The sequence below is a fragment of the Geospiza fortis genome, unplaced genomic scaffold (assembly GCF_000277835.1).
Source record: "Geospiza fortis unplaced genomic scaffold, GeoFor_1.0 scaffold16, whole genome shotgun sequence".
Taxonomy (NCBI): domain Eukaryota; kingdom Metazoa; phylum Chordata; class Aves; order Passeriformes; family Thraupidae; genus Geospiza; species Geospiza fortis.
The window spans coordinates 13580038-13606096 of record NW_005054302.1 but is presented as its reverse complement, the minus strand read 5'-3'; the positions used below and the strand labels follow the sequence as shown (position 1 = coordinate 13606096).

Sequence of the window (26059 nt, the reverse complement as noted above, 5' to 3'; positions counted from 1 at the left end):
TTGTCTTTCATGCAGGTTGTCACAAGCCAAACAACAGCTGATTCGAGGTCTACATCTCAAACACAAGCCCTGGTGCTGTAGGGTGAATGTGTGAAAGCAAACATGATCACCACACTCAGGTGGACCCCAAAGATCTTTCCCAACTATTGTTCTGCTTCAAATAGCATCTGATAGCAGATCATTTGCAACTATTAAAATAGCTCTTGATGGATTTTTCTCTTCCTTGGAAGATTTTTTTAGACCTATTTAAGTTTTCAGAGTCCACAACACCTACTTGTGAATTGCATACTGTATATCATCTGTTTGTGGCTAAATTACACTTGCCTCCATTTCTTGGGAACAAGTGTTCCCTATTCCTTCTTTCTTGACACATGTAATTTCATTAATTTTATTATTCTTTTTTCTTGGTCATCTCTTTTAAAGCTGAGGAGGCTTAGTCTGTGTAGTCTGTTTCTGTGAGAAAATTGCCCTTATTGGCCTTTTTGTTCCTTTTTTGGTCTTCTTTGGGATGAAAGGATCAGGACTGTCTGTAGAGGTGTGTGGTATCATGGTATAATAACAGTTATTTATCAATTTTTTTAAATAGCATGTACAAATTTGCCTTTTTCACTAATGCCAAGCCTTGAATTCATGTTATCCTAGAAAAATATTGAAGTCTCCAGCACTTCTTCTGAGGGGAGTGTTTGCTTACCAGTGTATATCAGTATGTAGATTGACTGAAGACTGATAGTCCCCATGCTTCCCTTTGCATTCATTCACACTGAATTCCACAGAATCATGGAATAGTTTGGATTGGAAGGGAACTTAAAGATTATCTAGTTCCAACACCCCTGACATGGATAAGGAGACCTTCCACTACACCAGGTTACTCAAAGCCACACACAACCAGAAATGTTTCACCACCTCAGCACCTTCATCATAAAAAATTTCTTCCAATCTAACCCTGCCCTCTTTCCAACAGGCCCTGCTAAACAATCTGTCCCCGTCTTTCTTATAAGCCCAAGTATTAAAAGGCCACAAATGACAACTCCCTGAACCCTTCTCTTCTCCAGGCTGGACAGCCACAAGTGCCACAGCCTGTCCTCACAGGAGGGGAACCCCAGTCTCTCCCCATCTTCATGGCTTCCTCTGGATTCACTGCAACAGCTCTTTGTTCTTCTCATGCTGGAGACCCCAGAGCTGGATGCAGCACTCCAGGTGGAGTCTCATGAGAGCAGAGGGGCAGAATGCCTCCCTCAAATTTCTGGTCACACTTCTGGTGATGCAGTCCAGGACACAGCTGGTTTTCAGGGCTGCAAATGCACATTGCCAGGTGTATCTGCAAGTGTTTTATCATCCAGTCACTGGACATCTTATAATTTTTTTGCAAATCTTCTGAGTCAATTTTTGGTTTTTCTACCCTTGATACTTCCATGTCTCTAGTAAATATTATTGCCTCATTTTTCATCACCTTTTCTAGATTACTTACAAGATTTAGTCTCTTGTGAAAATTCTTTATTAACTCTTTCTTTGTATCCTTTAAACATTTATGAATCCTTCACTCGCAGACCACTCGTTTATATTAGTCTATACATTTCATGACATTTTGGTGAGGAAGTCTGTTGTAAGTTTTCTGGAAATTCACATGATATTTATGGTCAGTGAGATTTGTGTTCCTAAGGAAGTTAAGTAGATCTACCTGTTTCTCAAGTCAGATTTCATTTATTCGTCGTCTCCCTTTAAAAAACTGGCTCAGTATTTTCCATTTCCACGTTTGAGTCATTAATCTCATCCTGGTAATTTATTGCTATTCATTTTATTGATTTGTTATTAAACTTTTTCTACTGACACATCAAGTGCAGATGCTTCCATTGATTTGACAGGTCTGAAAGGCTCTTCTGTGGGTTCATCCTTAAACACATTCTGTAGTTGATTGTAAATAATTCATTTAACTTTATTGGTATGGCCTTTTCTTTCCTCAGCTCTCTTATTACACCCCAATGCCCTGTGTAATTGGTATTTAGTTTCTGAATGCTGCACAGACCTTAACTGTAGTTATCCTCAGGATCCTCCCGCATGGTGAGGAAATGCCATCTATCCTTGCTTTGTAAAGACAAAGGCAGGGCCCCAGAGAGACAGACACTTGGTAAGGGATGCTGAGTAATGAAACACTCAGGTTTGCAGCTCCTCAAAAATGTCTCCAGCTTTGGGCACAGAACTCCCAAAGAGAGTTCTCACTGACTGAAAGGTACCAGCTTGAAGGCAGGAGATGAATTTGGTGCCCGGAGCTAGATTCATGGCAGCAGGTACACTGAGTGTTGGGATACCTACAGCAGCCAGTCAAAAAGACCAAGGAGTGATGTGTGTGGTGCTCTGACTGCTGCTGGTCTCTGCGATTCAGAGCTGGAAGGCACTCCTTGCTGTCAGCCCACCTCCTGCTGTAGGACTCCTTCAGGCTGATCATAGAAGAGCTGCCAACAAGCATTTGAGGAGGTAGAAGAGTTTTCCAAAGATGCTGACAGTGATGTTGTAAGGCCAGGACATTTCTGTGGCCTGCTTTGCACCTTGGTTGTGACAGGGTTTGTGGTGGCACATCCTCTCCTCAGTGTCCCTGCAGAGCATGGCAATGCAGGGCCAGGCCTGCCCTGGTGACTGCTGCTCTCTGAACTGGGAGTGGACCCACCCTGGGGCTTGGGCTCACGCTGGAGACTGGCTGGAAGTGCAGACATCCCCACTGCAGCAGGCAGGAGATCCCTCAGCCTTGAGTAAAAGGGAGGAACAATACAAACTTAAAAACAAAGCAAGGAAATGAAAAATATCAACCCACCTCCCTAAAGACCAGTACTGCAATGGAACTGGTAATTAGTGGCAGTAAATTGTTGCTACAGCTGTGGGAGGTACAAAGATTTTCAAAAGCAATCCTGCTACTGGGAAGATTTTTTAAAAATTTTCCCTCAGAGGCAGTTGCATGCTGCAGTGAGGCTTTGCTTAATAAAGGCCTTTCTGATAAGAACATAGTGCCGGTATCTACCCTTTGAAAGAAAAGAGGTTCTTGCTATTTAGTTCAAAAAAGGGATTTTAAGATACAGAGTTTTGAGATCATAAGATGTGTTCAAAAAAAGACTGGATGTGGCACTTGGTGCCATGGTTTATTTGAGGTGTTAGGGCATGTGTTGGACCTGACCTTGAAGGCAGACTCCAGCCTAGTCATTCTGTGAATTCTGTGAATTCTGTGTCACTTTGAATATAAATCAAGTTCCATACAGTCAATTTTTAAGGTGTTTTAAAATTCATTTTTATTTTATCACATTGTACCTTGTACAATTGACTTGCTTGTTTATATATATTTTTTTAATGAAAGTCATTCATTGCAATACAAAATCAGTCTCCTTACTCTTTCTACTAGCTTGGTTCACTAGCTTTGGTTCACTTTCTGTCAGAGCTTACTGACAGAACTGTAGGGGTACGTCATAGCTGTGGAAAAGAAACATTTCCGACTTTCCTGGAGAGATTTCATTAGCTTAATATTTGACAGGAAATACTAGGTTAATGAGACAGAGACAGAAGGAAAACTATTTAAAATACAGGATTTGCACTGCTAGTTGGATGATATATTAAGCAAACAAATGGAAGCTGATCCTGTAAGGCCAGAGTGGTGAACAGTAGAGCTGAACATAGGGAAGATGTTTGGATATTTATGTATTAAAATGATTTAAAGAATACACACTTGAGAACCAAGTGCTTTGGTCAATTTATAGAGTTAAGGCAGATTCATTTCAAACATGGCTTGGAACTCTTAGTTCCACTATTTCTGTTTAATGCAACCCAGCACTTTATGTGCTATAACAGCTTTCATGTTGCTGAAGTAATATTAATTAATCTTCACACACAGCCCTTGATAGCAGGACACAAGGGTCAAAATTCATTTAACATAACATTGACACATGCATGGAAACTCCACAGCTCTACAGTAATTGTCCCTCCCTGACTTCTGAGTTTCCCCAGCTCCCTGGGAAGTCTGGCAGTCTGTGGGTTGTCTGGGCAGCAATCATGGTGCTGGGAATCACTCTCCCCAACTGACTGATGGGTGAGATCTATCACCTGCATGCAGGGAAAACTGTCAGCAAACTGAAGAGTTCAACCCGATTCTGCTTAAGCATAATTTTCATAATTTGTCACCCACAGATATTTCTAGTGTTTGTTTTCTTTTTCTACCTGGATTGCTTTATTTGTTTTTTTTAAACATTGAACATTTTCCACATTCTTTTACCTGTCATCACTAATGCAAGTCATGCAGACAATTTCAGTTTCTCACCTTCTGTACCTATTCTCCTCTATAAAAGTAACATCAGTTTTCTCTTGCAATTATACCCTGGTTCAGAAGAAAGGTGCATCTAGCTGAGTGTCCTTCTTGTGACAAGTGTCCTTTCTGTGGTGCTGGTTAACAGCAGATGTTGAGGGAACTTATAGGGAACAGGGCACATATGGTCTGATCCTCTCCCCGCTGTTCACCACAACCTCCTCCAAAGACAGCAACCTTGCTCAGCCCCTAAATAAATCACACACTAAATTGCCTTGCTGTTTCCATGTTAGAAGTGAAAAAGTGAAGTGAAAAGGAAGTTTCTACAGTTGTAAATGAGGCTACAAAATACTAAAAATTCTAAGAATTGGTCCAGGCAAAAAAACTTGTTGATGAGTATTTCAGTCTTGTACACATCAAGTGAAAGAAAAACACCTCTTCAGTCACAGACATTTGTTTGTTCACTTTCTTGCTTGTTTGTTTTTCCACAACTCCCTGGCATGTCAGAATAATAATAATTTTTAAAAAGAACTTATTTTCAGTCCCTATTCTGTCATTCCGTAAGACTCAATTCATTTAAATGGCATGGGTTTTGTATAAGCAAATGCTAAATGACAGTGTAATTTATACTTCAGGCTTTTCTGACAAAATGTGTAGCTTCAATTGATGCTTCTATTGAAATCAAAAACATTTCACTCTTTGTGTTCAATTTACCCATCACAGCCATCAATATGGCCACTTTACCACATTTTCTGAGCACTTCACAATACTCTCTTTGTGTATTCTTATTTTACCATTAGGAAACTGGACACCAAATCAGAGAAATATTCACACCATCTATATCAGCCCATTTTTCTGATCTAATGTAAATGCTTAGAATTATTCCTTTCCCGTAGGTACTTAGCTCTCTCCATTACTCTCCAGGGAGTTTAGATTTCTCTAAGAATATCTCCATTGCACCTAATTTGTCGTCCCAAAATATGAACAAAAGAAAGCCCTCTCTACTGTAATCCCATGTCCATACCAGGAGTGCCTACACTGCCCAAGGATGGCTCAGCCACTCAGCACACTCGAGTTCCCAAACCACCTTCAAGTGATTCAAGATTTTTTGCAGTGTTGGTGCATGATTCTGAAGATCACCTGAAACTGTACACAGCTTGAGCATCTCTGTACCATCCTCAGTTACCTTCATCAAGGCACTCTTAAGCAAAGTGAAGTATTCTTATCCACTACAGAAAATGCTCTCAGACCAAAGTATAATTTTATGCAGAATATATATTAAAAATTCTTGACTGTATTTGATACTTCAGTCCTCCTGGAGATATAATAGGTAGGTAATTTAGTTTGAAGGAGATCATTCTGATGTTGCAAGTCCAACCCCCCTCTCAAAATATGGTCAGCTTCAAAATTACTTCAAATTGCTCAGGACCTTGTCCAGGTGAGTTGCTAGTATCTCCCAGAATTTCAGAACCTCTGTGCTGCCTGCACCAAGGCTCACCATCCCCTGATGAGACTCTGTCCTCTCCCAATGTTCAGAGCAGCTCCATGGATGAGGAACTGATCCCCAAATAATGCAGATGTGAACATGCTCCAATGCGGCCCCTTATACCTACATGGTTTTATCAAGAACTGTTTTTTTATAAAAGTTCTTGTTATGTTTTCTCTTTTTGGGAGTGTAGAATTTGCTCCTGACTCCTACAATGGAAACAAGACTTGACCTCATGCATCTTCCTTGTTAAGGACAAAGGTTTGTTTTTCTTTTGGAGGCTTTTCTTCCACTAAGTGGAATAGAATGAAAGATAATATTTTAGTTGGAAAGGACCTAAAGGGATCATCTAGTCCGAAAGCCTGACCAGTTCAGGGCTGAACACAAATTAAAGTGTGGTGTAGAGGGCATTGCACAAATGTTTCTTAAACACTGACGTTGACCAGCTCTCAAGGAAGCCTCATCCAACACCTCAGCAGGGCCAGCAAGCAAAATAATATGTGGAAATTTTTGGATCAGCTCATGGTGAACATGACGCACAAAGACATGCTTATAAATTCATCTCTTCTACAACTTTCCCAGCTACAAAACTTTTTGTAGGGGGCACTATTCAATGTCTTCTTTTTAAATAGAGAGGAAAGATGCCAGCATAACCAATAAGCCAATGAAGGAGTTACTGTTCATTTATAGCTATCAGAGACCTAAACTGGGATTTTTTACCATTTTTGCCTCAGTCTTGTGTTTCCTGCACACACATATCTAACATTAACTGGCTCAACACATTCATTTGACTCAGGCTTAGGAAATGGTAGTGGTTTATTATGTTCCAAAATGAGTTTTACATCCTGAAATGTGCAGTTAATTTCCTTAAAACAAATTCATAGAAATTATTTCCCTAGGAGGCGTATTAGAAAAGCAACTGCACCTGTGAATTATTTTCTAGTACATAGAGTGTGTCATGGCATAGTTAGGTTTAAGGATGTGTAACCTGTTTGAAATTGGTCAGATTACTCAAATGCTAAACAAAATTTGGCTTAGGAGCCTGACTCAAAAGATGGCTGACTTCAAAAGTGAAGCTTTAGGCAAAGCTTCACTTTGCCTAAACTTAAGCTTTTAAACATAGTTTTTAATGAATATTTCCCATGTAAATTAAATTGTTGAGTGGAAGTAAGGGTTCGTGATTGTTCTTTTTTTTCTGCAGGACAGAGTAATGTCTTAAAATCCAGGTAAACTTAAGCCAGTATAGATAGAAATTTGTAATGGCAGGGGGAGGGAAAAGAACAATCTGGTTTTCGTGGAAGATAAGTTTTTAGGCTTTTTATTGCCACAAGACTCAATTCAAATGAAGATAATAAAAGGAGAGGTCCCAGTTTGGTTGCTAAAATCAGGAATTGCATACAGAATGAGGAGTATCAGTATAGACAACCCCTTCAAAACTCTGAGCTTCATTCATGGCAGCAGGAACTTATCCTGGTTCCTGGTTTCTCCTAGCTCCTAGCACCATCCAGGAGCAAGCAACCAAAGCACTTCAGTTACTGCACCAGACCTTCATCTTGTCAGCCTCAGGGCAGCTTAAGGCAAATTCTGTCAATCTTAAAGCTGCTTAGGGTAATGTTTTCAGAGTGACTTAGCAAATCAAAGTCCAATCTTCATTAAAGTCTACAAAACCCTGTCTCAGATGTACTTAATTTACCTTTAAAATGGGATGCAGGAACTTCTGATGTTACCTTTAATCCTGCTTTTGAGCACATGTGAGCCCGGGCTCCCAGGGAGGAAGGTGTGGATAATGCAATGGAGTGAATGAGGAATTGCAAGGAACTGGGTGCAGTGTGCAGGGAGTTGTGGGAAAACAAACCTAATTTTTTGTTTCACAGACAGAAGAATTTTAGTGTCGTCCTCTTGCAGCTTAGTTTCAAAAATGTTAAAATAGATATTGCTGTTGTTAAATGTTTTGGGTAATGGTGATCAATCAGCACTTTTATAGTCAGAGTACATTTCTAAAGAAAATTGACAGCCAGACACACAGTGAGACCAACAAATCTAATAATTAAGAAGAAGTAACAGTCACATTGTTTTGACACTGATGAGGTGACACCAAAGACCATTATTTTAATTTTTAATTTTTGTTTGTTTCTGCTTTTGAATATTCTGGCATCTTATTTTCAAGCTTTTTTTCTGTGAAGATCATACACTAGTGAAAACTGGTGTTGAATTATTCATTTGACTCAAGAAGATGGAGATTTATAGAAAATATCATCTACTAGAAAACATTCTACCCAATCACAGAATAAAACTTCACAGGATAAATCTCTTTTTGGTAAGTGTTGACAGACAGAAGCTCAAGGAATCTACTGGTTGACCAAATCAAATTGGTTGACCAAATAAAACATCTCATATTTGCTGCTCTTCCAGGAAACTTTCTCTGTTACTTCTGTTACAGTTTAAACAATTTCAGTTGAGTTCACCTCAGGCCTGTGGCATTGATTTTTCTAGAGTTCCACCGTAAAAATCTGACATCTTTAGAGATTTCATGTTTGGCCTCATGAAGCAGAAGTTATGTAGAGACATCTGACCTTTGTACCATAAAAATTCATCTTTAGATTTCAATTGCATTTGGACTGCTGCAAAATTACTCTTCTTCAAAAGTCATCCTTTAAAAGAGACAAAGTTAAACGCAGAAATTAATTACATTGCTTCCAGTTGAAGTCTATGCTGAAACCCAAAGAAAGGACTCATTCTATAGGCAACCTCCTCCTGCTAATTGATTAAACTCATAATGAGTTCCTCAAGTTTTGACCTAGACACAAAAGGTTTTCATGATTTCTCAAACAGTTGCATTCAGCAGAGTTTATGGATTTAGTACATTTCTCCACATTAGGCAGGATAATTGATTTCCATAATAATTTTCAGTGGTTTTCTACAGTATAGCTCCTGTTTGAATGGGGTTTCTCATTATCTCAGCAGAACCTACTCAGTCAACACAATAACAATAGAAATCCAAATCGTGACTCTTTCACTGTCAAAGGACAGCCTTAAGGCCAAGCAGAAACCATTAGTGAGAAAGAGCTGTTGCAAACAAATATCTTGACTTTTCTTTCCATAATGCCCTCTCTCCTCAGTGCACCCAATGTTCTATCTCATTAATACTTTCTCTGAGTTTTGCTTGTCTGCACTTTTTCACAGCTAGAGAACAATCTTTTTTCCAATAGCAGTTTCCAAAGGCTGGAGTATAAACAGATTTATTATAATATTAACAAATTATTATGATATATTATGATTCATTATGTTACGAGCACCTCCATGATCAAAAAGTCTGTAGAGTTCCTCAGCTCTTATAACAGAAGTAAGTCAGAATATTCAGATTGACAAGGCTCCAATATTGATGTATCAGGAGAAAAGAAAAAAAAATAATCCATTTTGCTGACAAAATTATCTGAATTGTGGCTGGTGGGGTGTTTTCTAGTAGTAGAGGCATTGTGCTTAGTCCATCTCTTACAAGTCTTTCTGTCATCATTATGTTCAAATTGTACAAATCATAAATGTGGATCATTTTTTCATAGGAAGGCTTTGTCTTACTTAACTTCTGCAAATGTCCAATATCCTTTTCCCAAAAAAAAAAAAAAGAAGAAACCATTATATATCTGACTGGTAACAATAATTATGTTACCAGTGGGGTTCTTTTTGTGTGCTGAAAATTTCCTTTTGATTATAAGCCAGTGGAAGCACAATTAATTATGTGGGCAGCCTGGCCACAATGGAATTTTAAAAGCTGCGAACAGACTCGGGTCATGATTAGGTCTAAGAGAAAGCAAATGCAAGTTAGAGGGTATCTGAGAAAAGAACCTAAAAAAGCCCAACTACCCAAAGCAGATCTTCAAGTTCTCTTGCAATAGTTAGAACTACTGCAGACCAATTACTAAAAAATATCCAAATCCAGTGTTTTTTTGCAGTGTATTCTCTATTGGTAGGAAGACACATTTGGGTGCAGGGAGATACAGGCTGTGCTAACAGAGTTACAATTTTCCCTTTCAGCTTAATTGTCTTTGAAAGAAACACCTGATTTTATTTTATGTTTTATTTTATTTTACTTTACTTTATTTTTTCCTGGGGGAAAAAAATCCCTAAATTAATATTCTCAGACAGCAAATAAGTTACTACAAGAGAGAATGACTTTTTGGCTCCTGTGTCAATCCATGCAACCCACAGGTTGCAATTTCAGGTGAATTACTCAGTAGTTTTAGAGTATCCCTGATTTGACATCCAGCCACATTTCCTTTCTGGATATGCATAATGTCACAATACAAAAATCTGTGTTGAGAAACTGCACTTGATGCCTCAGAGAGAAACAAGAGATGCAGTCAAGCAGCAGCTTCACCTAGTCTGTATGGGGAGGAAAAAATTTAACCAAATAATAAAACAGATTTCACATCATTTTGGTGCATAATGCACAGGCCAGGTCAAAGTCAGTCAAAAATTATCTCATTTCTTTAGAAGAAACTGCTAAATACAAACCTGGCATATGTTTTGAGTTTGCTGTGAAATCTGCATCTCATGCACAAGTTTGGGGTTTATTGTGAAATTTCAGCCACAAACTCAAGGGTGCTGAAGAAGCCTTCCAGAATCAACTACAGATCTCCTCTGGAGTATATCAAAATAGCCTAAGGCTAATTTAATCTGTTCAGATCCAAGGTGATCTCCCCGTTTTAAAGCAAACCTCAAAGCTGAGGATCTGGACTACATTGAGTCCAGTGCAGATGTATTTAAAAGCTTCTGTTTACCACAGATGAAACTAGCTGCCAGATTTTCCTAGTCAGTAAATTATGGTAAGGTAAGCATATGCTCACAGCTTGGTTTCAGATGTTTGCAAGCAGAAGGAGGAAATTCTATTTGGGTCTCTTATGCCCTGAAAAATGCCAAAGAAACAAAAAGTATGTTCCTTGAAAGGAATTCCCCTTGTGCCGGCACAAGACAAAGCATGAAGGAATTCCACTTTCTCAAGCCACCTTAAAAATCCTGCTGGGAGGGGTTAAAGCCAGGCAAACCTGGGAGTAATATTATTTCTGTCCATGTCCACAACTGAAAGACTGAAGTGTCAGTCCCTGCTCACTGTGAGATATTTTGCTTCTAACATAGTACATTGTATGCTGTTGCGTAGCAAGATTATGAAAGTGCAACATGTTGGTTTGATACTTCTGAAAATGTTGACTTATCTGTACAAATTTTGAAGAACCCCTTTCCTGCACAGAATATGAGCACTTGCTAAGAACTGAAAAAAAGCCTGTCGGCAACATAGAGATTGGCTCATAAGAGCTGACATTAAGCATCATGCTTGGATCTCCAAAATGAGCAGAATATTCCCCAAGGACAAATGGCAGTCCTCTTTCCTGATAAACATCATAAAGAAAATATATCCCTCTTCTTCGTGAAATTTTTCTGGAACTAACTGCTGCTGTCTCAAATCCTCTTTTTCATTGAGATCCATGACATAACTCTCTGCCAAATTCCCACTAGGAGGAAAAGAATAAAGAATTACTTGGACTGAATGGGGAAATTGCTGAATGAAGTAAAGTAATATGATAGCAAGTGGAAAAGGCGTGCATGCAAATGTGCATTGGGATTTGCTGCAGTGGAGGTGCCTTAGGAGCAGCTATGCTAACACCCTGAACTGCACATTGACTGGGAGCATGCCCCATGGCTCTGGGCCTAAACCTACCCTCTTGCTAATTTAAAGGCATTTCTCCTTATCCTCCTTATCCTGTTACTACATGCCCTTGTAAAAAGTCCCTCTCCAGCTTACTTGTAGTCTCTAAGGTGGTGGAAGATCATAATAGTCTCCTTGGAGCCTTCTCCAGGCTGAGCAGCCACAATTTTCTCAGCCTGTGTTCATAGCAGAGGTGCCCCAGATCTCTGATTATCTTTGTGACCTCCTCTGGACTCACTCCAGCAGGTCTACATCCTTCTGCTGGGGGTCCACAGCTGGACACAGCCCCTGCCAACCTTATGTGCATCCAAACTGTTGCTGGTAATGGGCCCTGAGCAGTGCTAACATCCAAAGGGAACCTGGCAACCGTGTTGTACTGCTGCACTGTCATGACTGATTTTGGTAACCCAAAATGCCAGTACTGTCCCTCTCAGCCTGACAAGGTTGAGGGGATGGGCTTCATGAAGAGTCACAACATCATTAAGATAGGAGAAAAAAAGAAGAAAGCAAAAAAGAAAATAAAGGCAGGGGGAGGGGAATAAAAGTAAAAAAAGTTAAAGAAAAATAAGGCAAAGAAATGGAAAAAGCAGGAATCATGGTATCTATGAGTGACGAGTCAAACATTCAGACATATTTTGTTAAAACTACATTATTGTAGTATACTTCTAATAAAAGCTGTTCTTCCCAACAGTCCCCCCTTCCACCCTCTCAGCAGAGGTGACAATGTATGACAATTATCTTTTGCACAGGGGCTGTTGCAGCAGCCTCCAGTCTCAGCAAGCAGCATCTCAGAGCTTCCCAAACCTCCCAAGGAGGGAGAAACATTTTTGGATGCTCTCCACATAGGATTTACCAGTTCAGCCTCTCCAGATGGAAACAGAGCAGGGAGGAGAAGCTGAAAGTCTTTATTGGTTAGCCAGTATGTGAAAACTTAACCCTTTTAATAGCATCTTAATTGCCTTGCAATGGCTGCTTCGGTCAGAGAGCTGCTGTGCTCGCTGTTGTAGCTATAGCAATGAATTACATTAGCATTTCTTTCATCTTCTTCTAATTTTTTCTTCAAGCTGAGCCTGCAAGTGGGTGGAAATGCATTTATTACTGAGTGCAGAAAAGACAGCTATGAAGCTTGGGGTCTGATTCTGTCTATGATGCTGAGCTGCTGTCTAAAACCAGGCAAATGATTAAACCTCTCTGCACTGGATTTCCCCATCTGTAAAAAAAGAATAGGGCAGGGGGTAGGATAGATGTGGTGAAAGAGGAGAATAACATATATGTCCCTTAGGATGATGCTATAAAATCTGATGTCTGAGAATCCCTGTTCAATAAATTTTCAGAGAAGAGAGAAATATCCTTTAGTGGTGCATATGCAGATATGCTGGCAGATCACAGGAGAGTTAGGACTATTTACAGCAGGTGAAAATCTCTCTTGCTAAATGTTGTTGTCGTTTCATAATCAAGTGAATAGCAAAGAGCATCTGTAAATTTATGTGCAAACTCCCATCTGTGCCAGAAGAAAGTAATTTCAGAGATGCAAATAGAGCTGCCACCTGAACTGTACGAAATTACTGGCCATTGATACAGGAGAGGAAGATTTTGGGGTTTTGCACTGAACATATAGAAGCATTCAGTAAAATATATTCCTGTATTGTAAATGCAGGTATATCCCTTGCTTTGTCAGGAAGATTATGAAGACTACTAACAGTGGTGTTTACAGCATTAGCTGAGGATGCTAAGAGGTTTCTCTGTTAAATTCCCTTTTCTGCTAAGGCCTTAGCAAGATCACTTAGTCTTTCTGTACTCTGTTTTTTCATGTTACAAATGCTGGTGACAATATAACATCATGGATGTCAATAGATTGTAATATATGAGATTGCACTAGGAATTTATTTTCTATTTTGTTACTGGCAATATATTTTCTTTGTCAAACATTTATTCTTCTAGCTGCAAGAATAGGTGACATTAGGAATAGAAATTTACTGCACAAGGCAGCTTAGCTTTGAAAATGCCTCAAATAATGAAGTATTTATGCTAAGTGGAAGAAAAGAAAGATACCCCAGTTCTGGTGGCTTTCATACCATGTAGACACCTCACTGCATGTTAGGCAGTATATTACAGCTTGGTGAAGTCAGTATTTTAATTTCAAACCATTTTTTAGCAATAATTTCAATGCTGTTGTGAAATGCTTGTCTCATGTTTTACGGTGATGTGGCTGCCTAAAAATGATTAAGAAGCACCCAAGCACAAAAATAAAACCTGTTAGGTTCTGTCCAAATTGCTGCTGGGATTAGTCTAGTGTAGTGATCGCTTCTGAAGTCTGGATAATATCAGGGAAGTAAGCCTCACATATTCTTAAATATTTGTGCTAGCCAGCTTCTTCTAAATGTTTGCACCTCCTGCTTCGCTTCTCAGGACTTTATTTTCTATAAACATGAGGCTTTCACCAAGCCTTTCATGGCAGTAATGGCATTTGAATGACACTTTTCACTTTCAAGATATTAAACAGTTTTCCTTAAACTAAGGCAAGAACTGAGAACTGAGAAAAAAAATAACAAGTGTTAATGTAACTTTGGTGCATATACCTGATGCTTTTGATACACCAATTTCTGTTGCTGTTTTTCTAATAAGGGAACTAAGCTGACCAAATAATGATTTCACCACATCTGTTAAACTGGTTAGTAGCAAGCTCTGTTCTCTATTCCAGTATTTTATCCACATCTCATAGTAGTCGCTGGGTTTACTGTATTTGTAACTTCAAAATCCATTCTCTATCCTGTGTAACCCAGGGTCCTGTTTGTGAAATACACTGTCTAGAAGATACTGAACAGGAGTTTTCTGATTCTGGTGTGATCACAATATTGGTGACAGCTCTAAAGTGGAAGTTAAATAATTCAAACTGATTTCCTTTGTTATAAAATATTGATTACCCCAATTCAAAAGTAGACCAAGTCAGCTAACTTGGAAAAAAAGCTTTACTGACACAGAGAAAGCTCTTGGTTTTGTCCTATAAGATGCAAAAAAAAGGCTTAACAGTGGATGCAAGTAGCTAACTGAGAATATAAAACACCTGAAAGAACAGTGCTTTAAGATGCACTTTTACAAGTTGTGAAGAAAAGAATGAGCTGTTAGTGTTCAAGACTGTTAGATAAATGTCATTAAAATGTTATAAGGTTATTGAGATTATTATTCTTTAATACTGCAGTAAAAGACACTAAAAATTATTTACAGCTCAGTGCTCTGAAGAACTGCCCAGGCAACCCACGAATAGGCAGCCTCAGCCAGATGAAAGCATGTAGTCATATTAGCAAGTTCAGAAAGCTCACTAACTTTGCTGAGCAGCCCCTCCACTATCTGCAATATTGTGCTTGTGTTTTGGGGAGATACCTGTACTTCATCACAGAGAGAGAGGCACTGTGACATGTCTTCTTGGTTTAGACCCTCTGGATGATTTGAATAACCTTGTTTCTATTAAACATATCATTTTGGAAGAGTACTTGTCTGGTCCTGGTTGTGCTGATCCTTTTCTAGCTGAAATGATGGTGCTGATCTTCCTCTAGCTGAAATGATGGTGCTCATCTCTCAGAGAGGGCTGTTAGGTGCTCTGTGCAAGGGTGGGTTTCTTGTTGGATGTATTCCTTATGTCTTCCTCTCAACTCATAATATTCAGCAAAGGTGCTACTGCTTTTTAACTCTTCTTCTGATATTCTCCCTGGCATGACAGGACCTATCTAAAGTATCTAACATACCTCTTACTGTGTTATTCTGGTGAAGAAGCTTGCACAAAACAGCTAGACTTTGCTGAGAGCTCACCTTGACTCTGATGAAAGTTTCAGTGCTTGCAGATGGTATCCTGTAAGACTTGGATGTCATTGTCTAAAAACATGAAAGGGCAAAGAAGAAAAGGCATCTTTTTCTGTCTATTCTGCCCAGTTCCTTTACCAAACAAGAGGTCTGGCTGCATTCATTTTGTGTCACTTCAGTTGACACTCAACAGATGCAGAGGTGTTATTTTTATATACATCTTCAAAACCAAGCAAAAATAGTGCAGAACTGTGTGGTGTTCATCAGGTAGAAAATTAGAAATGACATGTCAGTCTCTTAAAGGGACTAGATTTTGCAATCCAAACTGCCCTCTTAGCCTGAGTGGTGAGGATGAGTGTGCCCAGGTCTCTCCATAGCCCAAAGTAGTCAACAATGCCTGGAGTAAAGATCTCCACATACTTTATAGCTAGGCCAACAGCCAACCAGCAAAAGTATGTATTACAGAGCCAGAAATGTTATCAAAGGTGTAAGCTTAAATACAGCTGTTACCAAGACCTGGCTCTTAATTTGAAATGTTTAGGAAAGATCACTGAAGTCAGCTCTCATGTAATTTTCATTTGCTAATGGAGTAATCAACATCTGTAGAGCATCAGCCACAAAATCTTTCGTTCAATGAAAAGTGTGCTCAAAAAGTCTCTTGTCTGAGATCTGTAATCTCATTTTAATTAGCAATGCACATGATTACTCCAATCAAAGCGAGTCAGAGGCAAACATTGCCATCTGCATTCATTGTTAACATCAGCCAGCACGATGACAGACTCATTTTAAGTCAATATGTGGGCTCTGAGGTGCAAATGTCTGGTCAAGGACAAAGAATATTGTCCTACTTTCTACTCCTTAACTTTTGAAACACAACCTTCATTTTAGAACTAGCTGAATATGGAGCATTTCCAGTTTGGCATCAGGGAATGTTTTGCATCAGGGATGTGAGAGTCTTGCTTATTCGCTGTAACTGAAGATATTGTCCCTTGTTTTGAGTGACTTAATTACGCCTGGAATTGGGATTGTATAATGTCTGCCCAGTATCCAGTGTGGCCAACTGTCTGGTTAGGGGTTTTGAGCTCTTGAGCAGCTTCCATGGCAAGGTGCACAATTAATCAGTGAATTTTAAGACTGTTCAATACGTTGGTAAAACTGACCACTGCCTGCTGCCAAGGGCAATGCCCACAGGATAATGTGTTGTGTGCCTGTTTGTATATGCACTGCCAATTCCAGGCATCTGGTGCGATCACTTGGTTAAGAAGAGGTGTCTAATGACACTTAACTGCTTCTGGATTTATGAGCTTCTGCATCAGATGTCCTCACAGGAGGCTGTACTTGAGAAGCAGCAGATGACCTAGTATCAGTAAGAGTCCTTTATGAATGAAAATATTTAATAAGTCAGGTTAGTCAGGTTTTTAAAATAACTTTTCCACTGCTAAGCCATTAAATTTTTCCAAAGGGGACTTGCATTCCAAGAACATTTACCAAAAAAGGAACAAGCATAAGTAAGCTTATGGATTATGTAAAATTCAGCAGTCTTCATCCTCAAAGGGAATTATCTGGGCATTTCTGAAGATGTTAGTACATGACTTTAAACTCTTTAAAAGAAGCCATATTTCAAGTAGCATTTTCCCTCCTCCTGAACCAGATTTGCCATGCACAGTTGGTGCATATGATAGCTTTAAATTATTTTGGTTGCATAGTCACAATTTTGATAACTTATTTTAAAGTTCTCCACTGTATGAGAAGTAGCTTTGAGTGGTTTATATCTACCCATAAAATTGCTACAATCATTCTTTGCAATTACACTAAAATACAATTAATTACATCAATTAATTACATCAAATCCTTCTCACAAAAATGTTTATTTACCAGTGAAAAGATTGCCATGGCTTTCTTTCTGACAATGAAAGAGTAGGAATTATTAGACACTTCTTGGGATTTAACTGATGTAACACTTCTGCAGCCAGGATTATGATCATATTATTTTCCCTATAGGAAATAAACATCAGTTCTTGACAGGTATGATCTTTAAACAATATTTTACATGTGAAAAATATTCCCAAGTATTTTTTTGTGTACAAAGCCAAGATCTGGATTTTTAGCTAGGTAACTCCAGTGAGTGAACTGTACTTGCTGGGATTCGTGTGCAGGGTCTTACTCTCAGAAAGAGGGATACAGGTGCCAGGCATAGGACGCTGTTGAGGGTCAACTGAAGTGACTCTGGTGCAGGTGCCAGGCATAGGACTGGAAAGCATAGGCTGAAAATTGGTATCAGATTTTACCATTCACTTTCTCTTACAGGAAAAATAAAAAAGGCTTCTGGAAGGACTAACTTCACAGTGGAAAGAGTTTTCCTCTGAGTAGGACCTTTCCCCTTGGAAAAGGTTACCTGTGACATAAGATGTGATTAATTGCTTGGAAGTGAATGTACCCAGACTGATATAATCACCTGCCTTCATATCTTTATTTGCTTTAACAGAGCCATGTTTGACTATGACAAGAGCAAAGACAGTGGCCTCCCAAGCCAAGGACTGAGTTTCAAGTATGGAGATATCCTTCACGTCATCAACGCCTCCGATGATGAATGGTGGCAGGCGAGGAGGGTCACTCTGGAGGGGGACAGTGAGGAGATGGGAGTTATACCCAGCAAGAGGAGGTAAGTGCTGCCTCCTCCTTCTTACCTCCTTGGCCATTATCTCAAAATATTTCTTTTTTTCTTTTTCTGCAAAGATGGGGTACATCAATCTACTGAAAAACTGGGGGCAGTAAAGGAAAATCCTACAGGTATTTCAAGAGTTGGAAGACACAGTTTTTGCTGTGAGATTTAAACCATTCAGGCTGTTTATATCTATACTGAAAAGAAACTCAGAAGGTGATTCAATTACTAGTAACTTCATAAAGAAAGGGGAAAAGAAGGAGAGATCGCCATCTACTAAAGAGCTTTAGCAAAAAAAAAGGAATAACCAGAACCCGAGTGTGGGAATTCACTCTGAATTTGAAGTGGATCACATGTTTTAATGTCAGGGTGATTAGCCATTGCATCAAACTGCTGAAGGATGTAATGAATGGGTTGACATTTTCAAATCAAGACTGTATGTCTTTCTTTTGAGAGGGTAATAGCATTAAACTTCTCAGCCTGTGTGATGTGAAATATGGAGCTAAATTATATAATGGTCATCTTTGGCTTCAAAGTCTGTTAATTTAATCTCTGCCTCCCTGGAAACTGATGGATAACCAATATCACAGTGAATTTTTCATATAATGTAAATGAAGGCACTTTCATCTGCTCTCCAAGCTAAATCTGAATCTTTTGTGTCTGTGATGGATTCGTAGTGCCTGTCGGAGAGAGAACAGATATCTGAGTCTCCCTCATTGTTTGTATTGTTTATTCTGCCTAGATGTTTTTGTAAAATTGCCCACAAGTCTCTGATAGTATCAGAACTAGCACACAAAGCAGTATTACCTCCTGGCTGTGTTGATAGTTGCTATAAAAAGGTCAAGAACTGAAAGGGTAGAAGGAAAATTAAATCCATCAAAACATATTACATTTCTCTTTTGCAGCAATGCCGTCATACTGAGTATAAACTTTCTATTCCTAGCTGTTTCAGCTTTAGCACTAGTGTAAAAAATGATCATGACCATTTTTTTATAGAGGGGAAATGGGATGCTTGGTGCTCCCTTGAGTAGCTGCTGCTGTTTCAAGAGAATTGGCCAAGGTAGTAATAGAGCTCATGGTACTCATTGTTCTAAATCATGTAAAAGTAAACTAAAAGGCCATCAAATACCTTGTTGACATGAGCCCTGAAAAAACATTAATTTCTCTAATGATCATGTTTGAATAGCATCCACACCTGGTTTATCAGCTAAGAGCCATTTTGGTGTTGTGTAATAGACAGAAATAAAAGGCTAGGTTGTAAGGTTAGGTTATAAGTTTCAAGATGGAAAATGTGCCCATTAAGCAGACTTAGTCTCTAGATATTGAAAAAGGAATACTTGCCTGCTATTCGTTGCTATAGTAAATACTGCTGTAATTACATGATTGGATTGTACATGAGAAGAGTTTATTTAATGCGATGGTAAATAAGTGCACAGAGCTCACTCCTGTGTGTCGCCTGCCATGAAGAGGTGCAAAAAGCTGTCATACATATTAAAACAACTACAGAGGGAAAAAGGACAAAGCTAATTAAGATGTGGAATTGTATATCCTGTAAAGTAGAAAGGTGGTGTGTGCCTAAAGCTTATTGGGTTACCCACACAGTGGTGTTTTCAAGGACAAAAGATAGAGGTTTTCTAGTCAAGGTCAGACATATAAGAGAGCCTAGGAATAAGATGTAGCTTAGGAAACACTGGGAGAAAACAGAATAAATTAAAAAAAGAAAAAAAAAGACTATGAAAATAGATTGGTTAAAACCTAAAAATAAGAGTCTTGAATTTTAAAAGATTCAGGTAGTTACCATGCTCTCCACTTGGCAGCCTTATTCTTCACTAGTGAAGCTGAGTGGCCTGGAAAAATCAATGGCATCTGATTTTCTGTCTACATGAATGTAATGATACACCTGAGCTGGAGTGGGAGGAGGTTGCTGTTATTTCATAAAAGGTTTCAGTTGTACAATATTTTTTCCAATGCACTGAAAAGTCAGGACTATTTCCTTTCTGTGGGTTCTGGATGATTCCTCAGTGCCCAAGACTGATGTGCTCTTGCCAGCACCTTCTGCGGTCATTTACGCCACCCAAGGGCAGGATGAGCAATCAGTGCACACAGGGCTGAGTTACAGAGAGTAAAGCTAATCACACTCACCAGATTGTGCTAATTCAGAGTTCAATTTCCTCTGCAGGTGTGGGTTATTGACTGTAAGAGGATTAATCTAAAACAGAGCACTCCTGGAATTCATTTGACCAAATATAGGCAGCTACAGCATGGAAATCCTCATTTAAGCTGTTGGCTCCAGGATGCCATGTCTCCTATAGTCTATATGGGATTATTTCTATAAGCAATGCTTTGTATATAATAAAGCATATGTTATATCTAGTAGTAAAACATTGTGATAGAAAGAAAGAAAGGAAGGAAGGAAAATAAGAACATCTGTAGGTGTTGTTTGGGCTTGTCCTGCAAGCTAAATTGGCCATGATATTGTAGATTGACGAATTTTATATTTGTCTTATGTATTTCAATCCCCAATTCATTTCTGGTTTGGTTTTTTTTTTTTTTTTGTTTGTTTGTTTGGGGTTTTTTTTGTGTCTTGGGTCTTCAGGGGGTTATCCTGTGGTTTTCTTTTGTGTTTAGGTTCCTTTTTCTGCTTGTGGAATGCTATCCTGTGGTACTGTAACTTTATTTTTCTCACTTTTGGTCAGTGAGAGGCTATACAGATCCAGGTTGAGTCTTTTAGCTGTCTGCTTTACTTCTGTCCTACTTCCCTTGACTTCTGTCCAGCAACAACTAAGACACAATTCCTGCATTTCCCATAAGTGAAATCATTATAGAATAGCTCTGAAAACCAGTGACCACTTCAATTTTATATATATGTGTGTGTGTACAAGTATATATGTATATAAACAGACATATTTCTTCTTTGAGATGCTGTGTAATGGTAATTGCTGTAATTACTTTCCATGTGTTAAGGTCTTTTATATTTTACAGGAGAGCCCATCATACAATGACATTTTAGCATGAGCTAATTAGAGAAATTGGGAATGATTAATCAAGACTCCTTACTCTTTTTCTGTTCTATGACTTATGTGCTATACCAGCAAAAAAAATCCTAATTTAGAATTATAGGGGAGCTGCCACTCATTAGTCTCTCCAGGTTTTGGGATACATTACCTCTTAGTGATTTGATAGAGTTGGAAAGCTTTTTTGTCATTAGATTTCAGTGCTTCTGCCAACATGTGGATTTGTTGCCTTATTTATGGTTAAATTGCCAAGTCAGGCTTTAAGAGAGAGTTTTGGAGGGCAGTACTGCAGCTGGAGTGGTGTTACTGAAAGAAGGAGCACAAAGAAGTGAGGGTGGCCCCAAGTTTCTCCACTGATACATGCAAGGACAAGTCTCATGGAGCAGTGAGCCAAGGACCTCTGTGGAAATTAAAGAAAATTAAATTCTAAGTATCCTGTGGTTCTTAAATAGAATTGCAACCATTTCTACACCTGAAAACAACATTTTGTTCATTTGTCAGTGTGTATTTATTGTCTGACTAGAGCTGTTGCTCTCCACCACAGGGCTGTGTGGCTAGTTGGGTAGAAACCAAATGCAATGACATACAGTCGGTGTGGTGTTATATCATGTTGGTGTTGGGAAGCACAGGACTTCAGCATGAGAGGCTGCAAACCTCCTCAGTTGTGGTTTAACCATCACCAAATAGTTATTATGTAGTATTAATTAATCAACATTTCAGGCCAAATTTCTCTTGGTTCCACATCTGCCCAAAAGATTTATCCAAAGTATGTTTAAGGTGACAGCACAATTATATCAGGCAGGGTCTCCAAGGTGAGGGGACATAACCACCAGGCCTGTACCAATGTCTCAGGCAGCCTGCAGTATTGCCTGGGCACTATGGCTATATGTGTGAAGTGCTCCTTTATCATCAAAAATTGCTATTTATAGTAGAAGGACCAAGAGAATTAGATTTACACTATATTTTTTTTACATTTGGATAGATTGATATATAGATAGATAGATTTAGATTAGAGTTTCCACATAATCTGTGCTTTTATCATGAGAATTTTTATTTGCCTCATTGCCCTTCTTATTATCCATTAAAAAAAATAAATCAGCTTCCTATAAAAGAGCAGCAGCAAGCTGAGCAGCCCATGTCCAAGATTCCCTCCCTATGGAAACACTCACATTAGTTAAAGGGAATTTTAAAAATGCATTTAACCAATATGCATATATAAGAGTGTGTTTCATTCCTAGACAGATGCACTAATTCAATAGTAAATAGATTTTAATTTGCTGTAGCATTGATTTTACACCTCCAGTTCTTTTCACTTTTTCCTTGCTGAGTCTCTGCACAGGGACAAGCTCCTACATTGCAAACCCTCCACAACAGCAACCTCCCATCTCATGAATGTCAAGCCTCAGTATTTTCTGTGGTGTGTGTCTATCTGCCTGACTCGAGTCTGTAGGGCTGGAATGCAGCCTGGGATTTCACACAGGTTGCCCCAGAATGGCTGAGCATAAATTCTCACCGCTTTTCATTACTGCTTCCTCTACAGCCAGTGAGGATTTGGCCTTAAAATACTGAAATAATTACAGTACTCGTTCTGTTGTCCTTCAGATGTGCAGTCACAAAACTGCTGTCAGACTGGACATCATTCTGAGATACCCACTTTCAGGTAGTTTGAGTACCTCTGACTGCCAAATGTTATGCAGCTTGTATCTCTGTTATTACCAGCTGTAATAAATAATACCAGCCTGATACTTGTGTTCTCACATAGACAACATTCTGTCCACAAGTACATGTAGCCATGCTCTCCTTTCAAGGCAAAGGGGGCGGGGGGGAAGTACATAAAACTCAATGTTTCACAAACATTTAAGGACAAGGAACAAGAGGTTTTCCCAGCACAGAAGTCCCTGTGGGTGAAAAGCCAACTTAAATTTGTTGTTCTGCTCAGCTTGGCAGAAGGGCATGTTTATCCACTCAAATGATTTTTATTTTTAATGATTCCCTATAAATCATCTACCTTTCTAAATAATGCTTAACATTTTAATCCTTAGATGATAAAACTTTTTAACATCAGCTAAGCTTTGTCTAAAGTAATTTGTCTGTCTATACTCAGTAATCTAATTGGAAAAATTTAATATGGAATGAAATTTGTATGTATGTGTAAGTATAAACTTCTTCCTGTGCTCTTGCAATGATGTGAAACTTGTGTGCTGTTGGAAAACAGCTGTTAGCTTTTAAAGAGAATAAGGTTGTGCTACAATTTCATGACAAGTCACTTCCTAATGTCATTAGGTCTCCACTTCATAAATATTGAGCAGGTGCTGAGCTGTTTTCTATAAGCAAGCCACTGCAGATGGAGAGCTGATCCAGAGCACATTCTCTCCTGCTAGACCATGTATTTGAATTATATATAGTGCATACATATTTTCACTTTTCTTTCACTTGATAGGCAGGCAAAACAAATATAGTGCAGGTGACCTGGAAACAGTGAAGCAAGACAAGAGACATAGCAAAGTTTTTAAAGTTTCCATTTTACATTGCTTTCTTGTATTTCCTAACTCTCCTCACTACAGTACTCATGCTGGATTTGGAAACAACTTTCATCCTGCAAAACACCTCAGTGCCAAATATGTGCAAATATTACTGTTACCATTTTATTTGATTGTAGAAACAAGTTTGCAATTTGCATCTGTGTTCTACATAACCATGAATGCTGTTATTGAAGATTAAAGCATTTCTCACTTGATATTCTACCTCACCACTGTGAAGACTGATTAGTGCTTTTAGGAAGGCACTGAAAAAACTCTCAGTGGTGCAGCAGTGTGTGATCATGGTTCATGTCTTGTTGAGTTATACTTGGTTTTTTCTTGTTTATAGCACTTATAAAGAACTGAAAGTTTCATTTTGAAAGATCCCACAAGCCCTTTTTCAACAGCTATGTGTGCCCAGAAACACAAAAGCAGACAGCCATTGCAGTGTAGTGAGTGTTGCATCCCATTAGTAAGTTCCTCAGAAGAGTAAGAAGAGAACAATATCCTAACGAACTCAAATCTTAAGCTTACTAGTGAGGGAGCACGAAAGCAGACAGCCATTGCAGTGTAGTGAGTGTTGCATCCCATTAGTAAGTTCCTCAGAAGAGTAAGAGAACAATATCCTAACGAACTCAGATCTTGAGCTTACTAGTGAGGGAACACAGAAGGTTGAAGTATATTTCCAATGTACTGCTCCACTTCTCTAGCTTTGCATGACAGGAAGAGAGTGAATCCTGACCATTTCTGAAATAAAAAGGGCCAAGAGGTATCTACCACCAGGAATGTTTTTAAGAGAAAGTGAGTATATAGATATACTCCAACTGTCCCAGATCTCACATGATCTTAGATAATGTCCCTGTACACAGAAGTGTTTCTGTACACAGCTATACTTGGAGAGTGGGTGGGAAAATGGAGGTGAAATTCCCATAAGTTGTGTTAGGGTGATACTGTCTCCACACAGAATTCAGAGCTTTTCAGCTCCAGACATGTTTGCATGTTGGATGTAGGTTTCTTTGAACACTTCTTGAAACCTCTTTGAGTTTCAGTGACCCCTCAGGCACTTTTGAAAATGGGACTGAGCCATTAAGTTGTTCTGGAAATCATAACCATGCTTTCCTTATCCCTTAGATATAACTCTATCGGCAAATACATAATTAGGAAGGGTCATGGCAGCAATGTGTACATCAGGCAAGTCAGAGTTGCAAGTCTGGGCCCTGCAAATCTGGGAGATAGGAGTCCTCCCCTTCACTTCATGCTTTTGCACAACCCCCCATAATCCTGCTTTGTCCAGCAGTGGTTATAGAAAACTGGTTACCGTGTTAAGTGAAACATTCCTTTCTTAAAAGCAGTTTCTTCAGCTGATGGATCAAAATGTTCAAATGGTGGTCAGCTGCTGTCAACTAAACCAATGTAAGGAATTTACACCCATATGTTGTTTGGACATTCACAGTGTCAGCTGCTGCAAATAACCCTTTGGACCTAAATTCCTTCCTTCTTGGGAAAAAAAGACAGTCAATTTTATTTTTCCTTAAATAAAATAATTACAAACCTGCAAAAAAGTGGTAAAAGTGTTTGAATTAGGGTTCCTTTAACAAGTGCCTTTTCTAAGAGCTAGATCAACAAATCTAAAAGAACACAGATTCAAAACTTTGTATCTTCACCAGTTTAGTTCCCTTTTTAGCTCTGTCTATGGCAAAAATGTCCCAGTAGCTCAGATAAGAAATTCTAAGAACATCTTAGTTCACTCAAGAGCTGCACCCTTTTCAACAAAGACCATTTCAACAAAGACTAAATCTTTGGAGAACCAAAGCTAAATTTCACAAGTTCTTCAGAGCATGCAAAACTAAAGCTTTTCAGAAATTTAGGTTCATTCCTTCAGAAAAAAGAGAAGTAAACACCAGAGCAACCCACTGCCACAATGAAAATTCCTGACCAAAGACATAAAGGCAACAGAGCACCTGAGCTGAAGAACTTTAAGATTATGTTATAAATTGGGCAAACCCATTTATTTTGTCCTTGCCTTTTTCTAACAGCTGACCCATTTTACTGACAGTTCAGGCAGCAACAGTAATGTAGTCGGCCTGAGACACAGAACATTTCAGCTTGTAATGTTACATTTCAGCAAAGTTATAAGTAACTGAGAACAGTTTTATTGTGGAAAGTGTCACACAAATGGTAATGGGAGGCAGCATTGTGTGCCACCCTTACTACAGTGCCAGATGATGAAATGTTTGGAACATTCAGTAGGCATGCTGAACATATATGAACGCTGTAGTTATGTTTGCCTGAAGGACTAATGGCACTTAATGACATTACTTAAATACTTCTCAGAGCAATGCAGAACATTTCTGCTGCTCCTCATCTCTCTGCTATGCCTCTAGAAAGCAGGGATGCCTCCACAACTGCTAAAGCAGTTATGACAAACTTTATAAATAAGATTCACTCTTCAGGATTAATTTCCAAATTGTTTTATGCAGTGAATAAGAAATCAAGTTAAAAGCAGATGTTTTAGGAAGTTAGGCAGGGCTGGAATGAGTTTAAATGTTAATATAGATTAATAAGTAGAATATTGTGTTCATTTGTGCTAATTATTTCCT

General features: G+C 38.8%; 1 protein-coding gene across 3 annotated transcripts in view; it reads left to right on the top strand.

The window, feature by feature from the left end:
- Window positions 1–26059, top strand: part of DLG2 (discs large MAGUK scaffold protein 2) — a 911187-nt gene that overhangs the window by 842690 nt on the left and 42438 nt on the right. For all 3 annotated transcript variants that reach the window (XM_031066024.1, XM_031066022.1, XM_031066023.1), the window contains one exon: window positions 17750–17926. In XM_031066024.1, the coding sequence (XP_030921884.1) occupies window positions 17750–17926 (177 nt within the window). The remainder of the gene's footprint in view (window positions 1–17749; window positions 17927–26059) is intronic.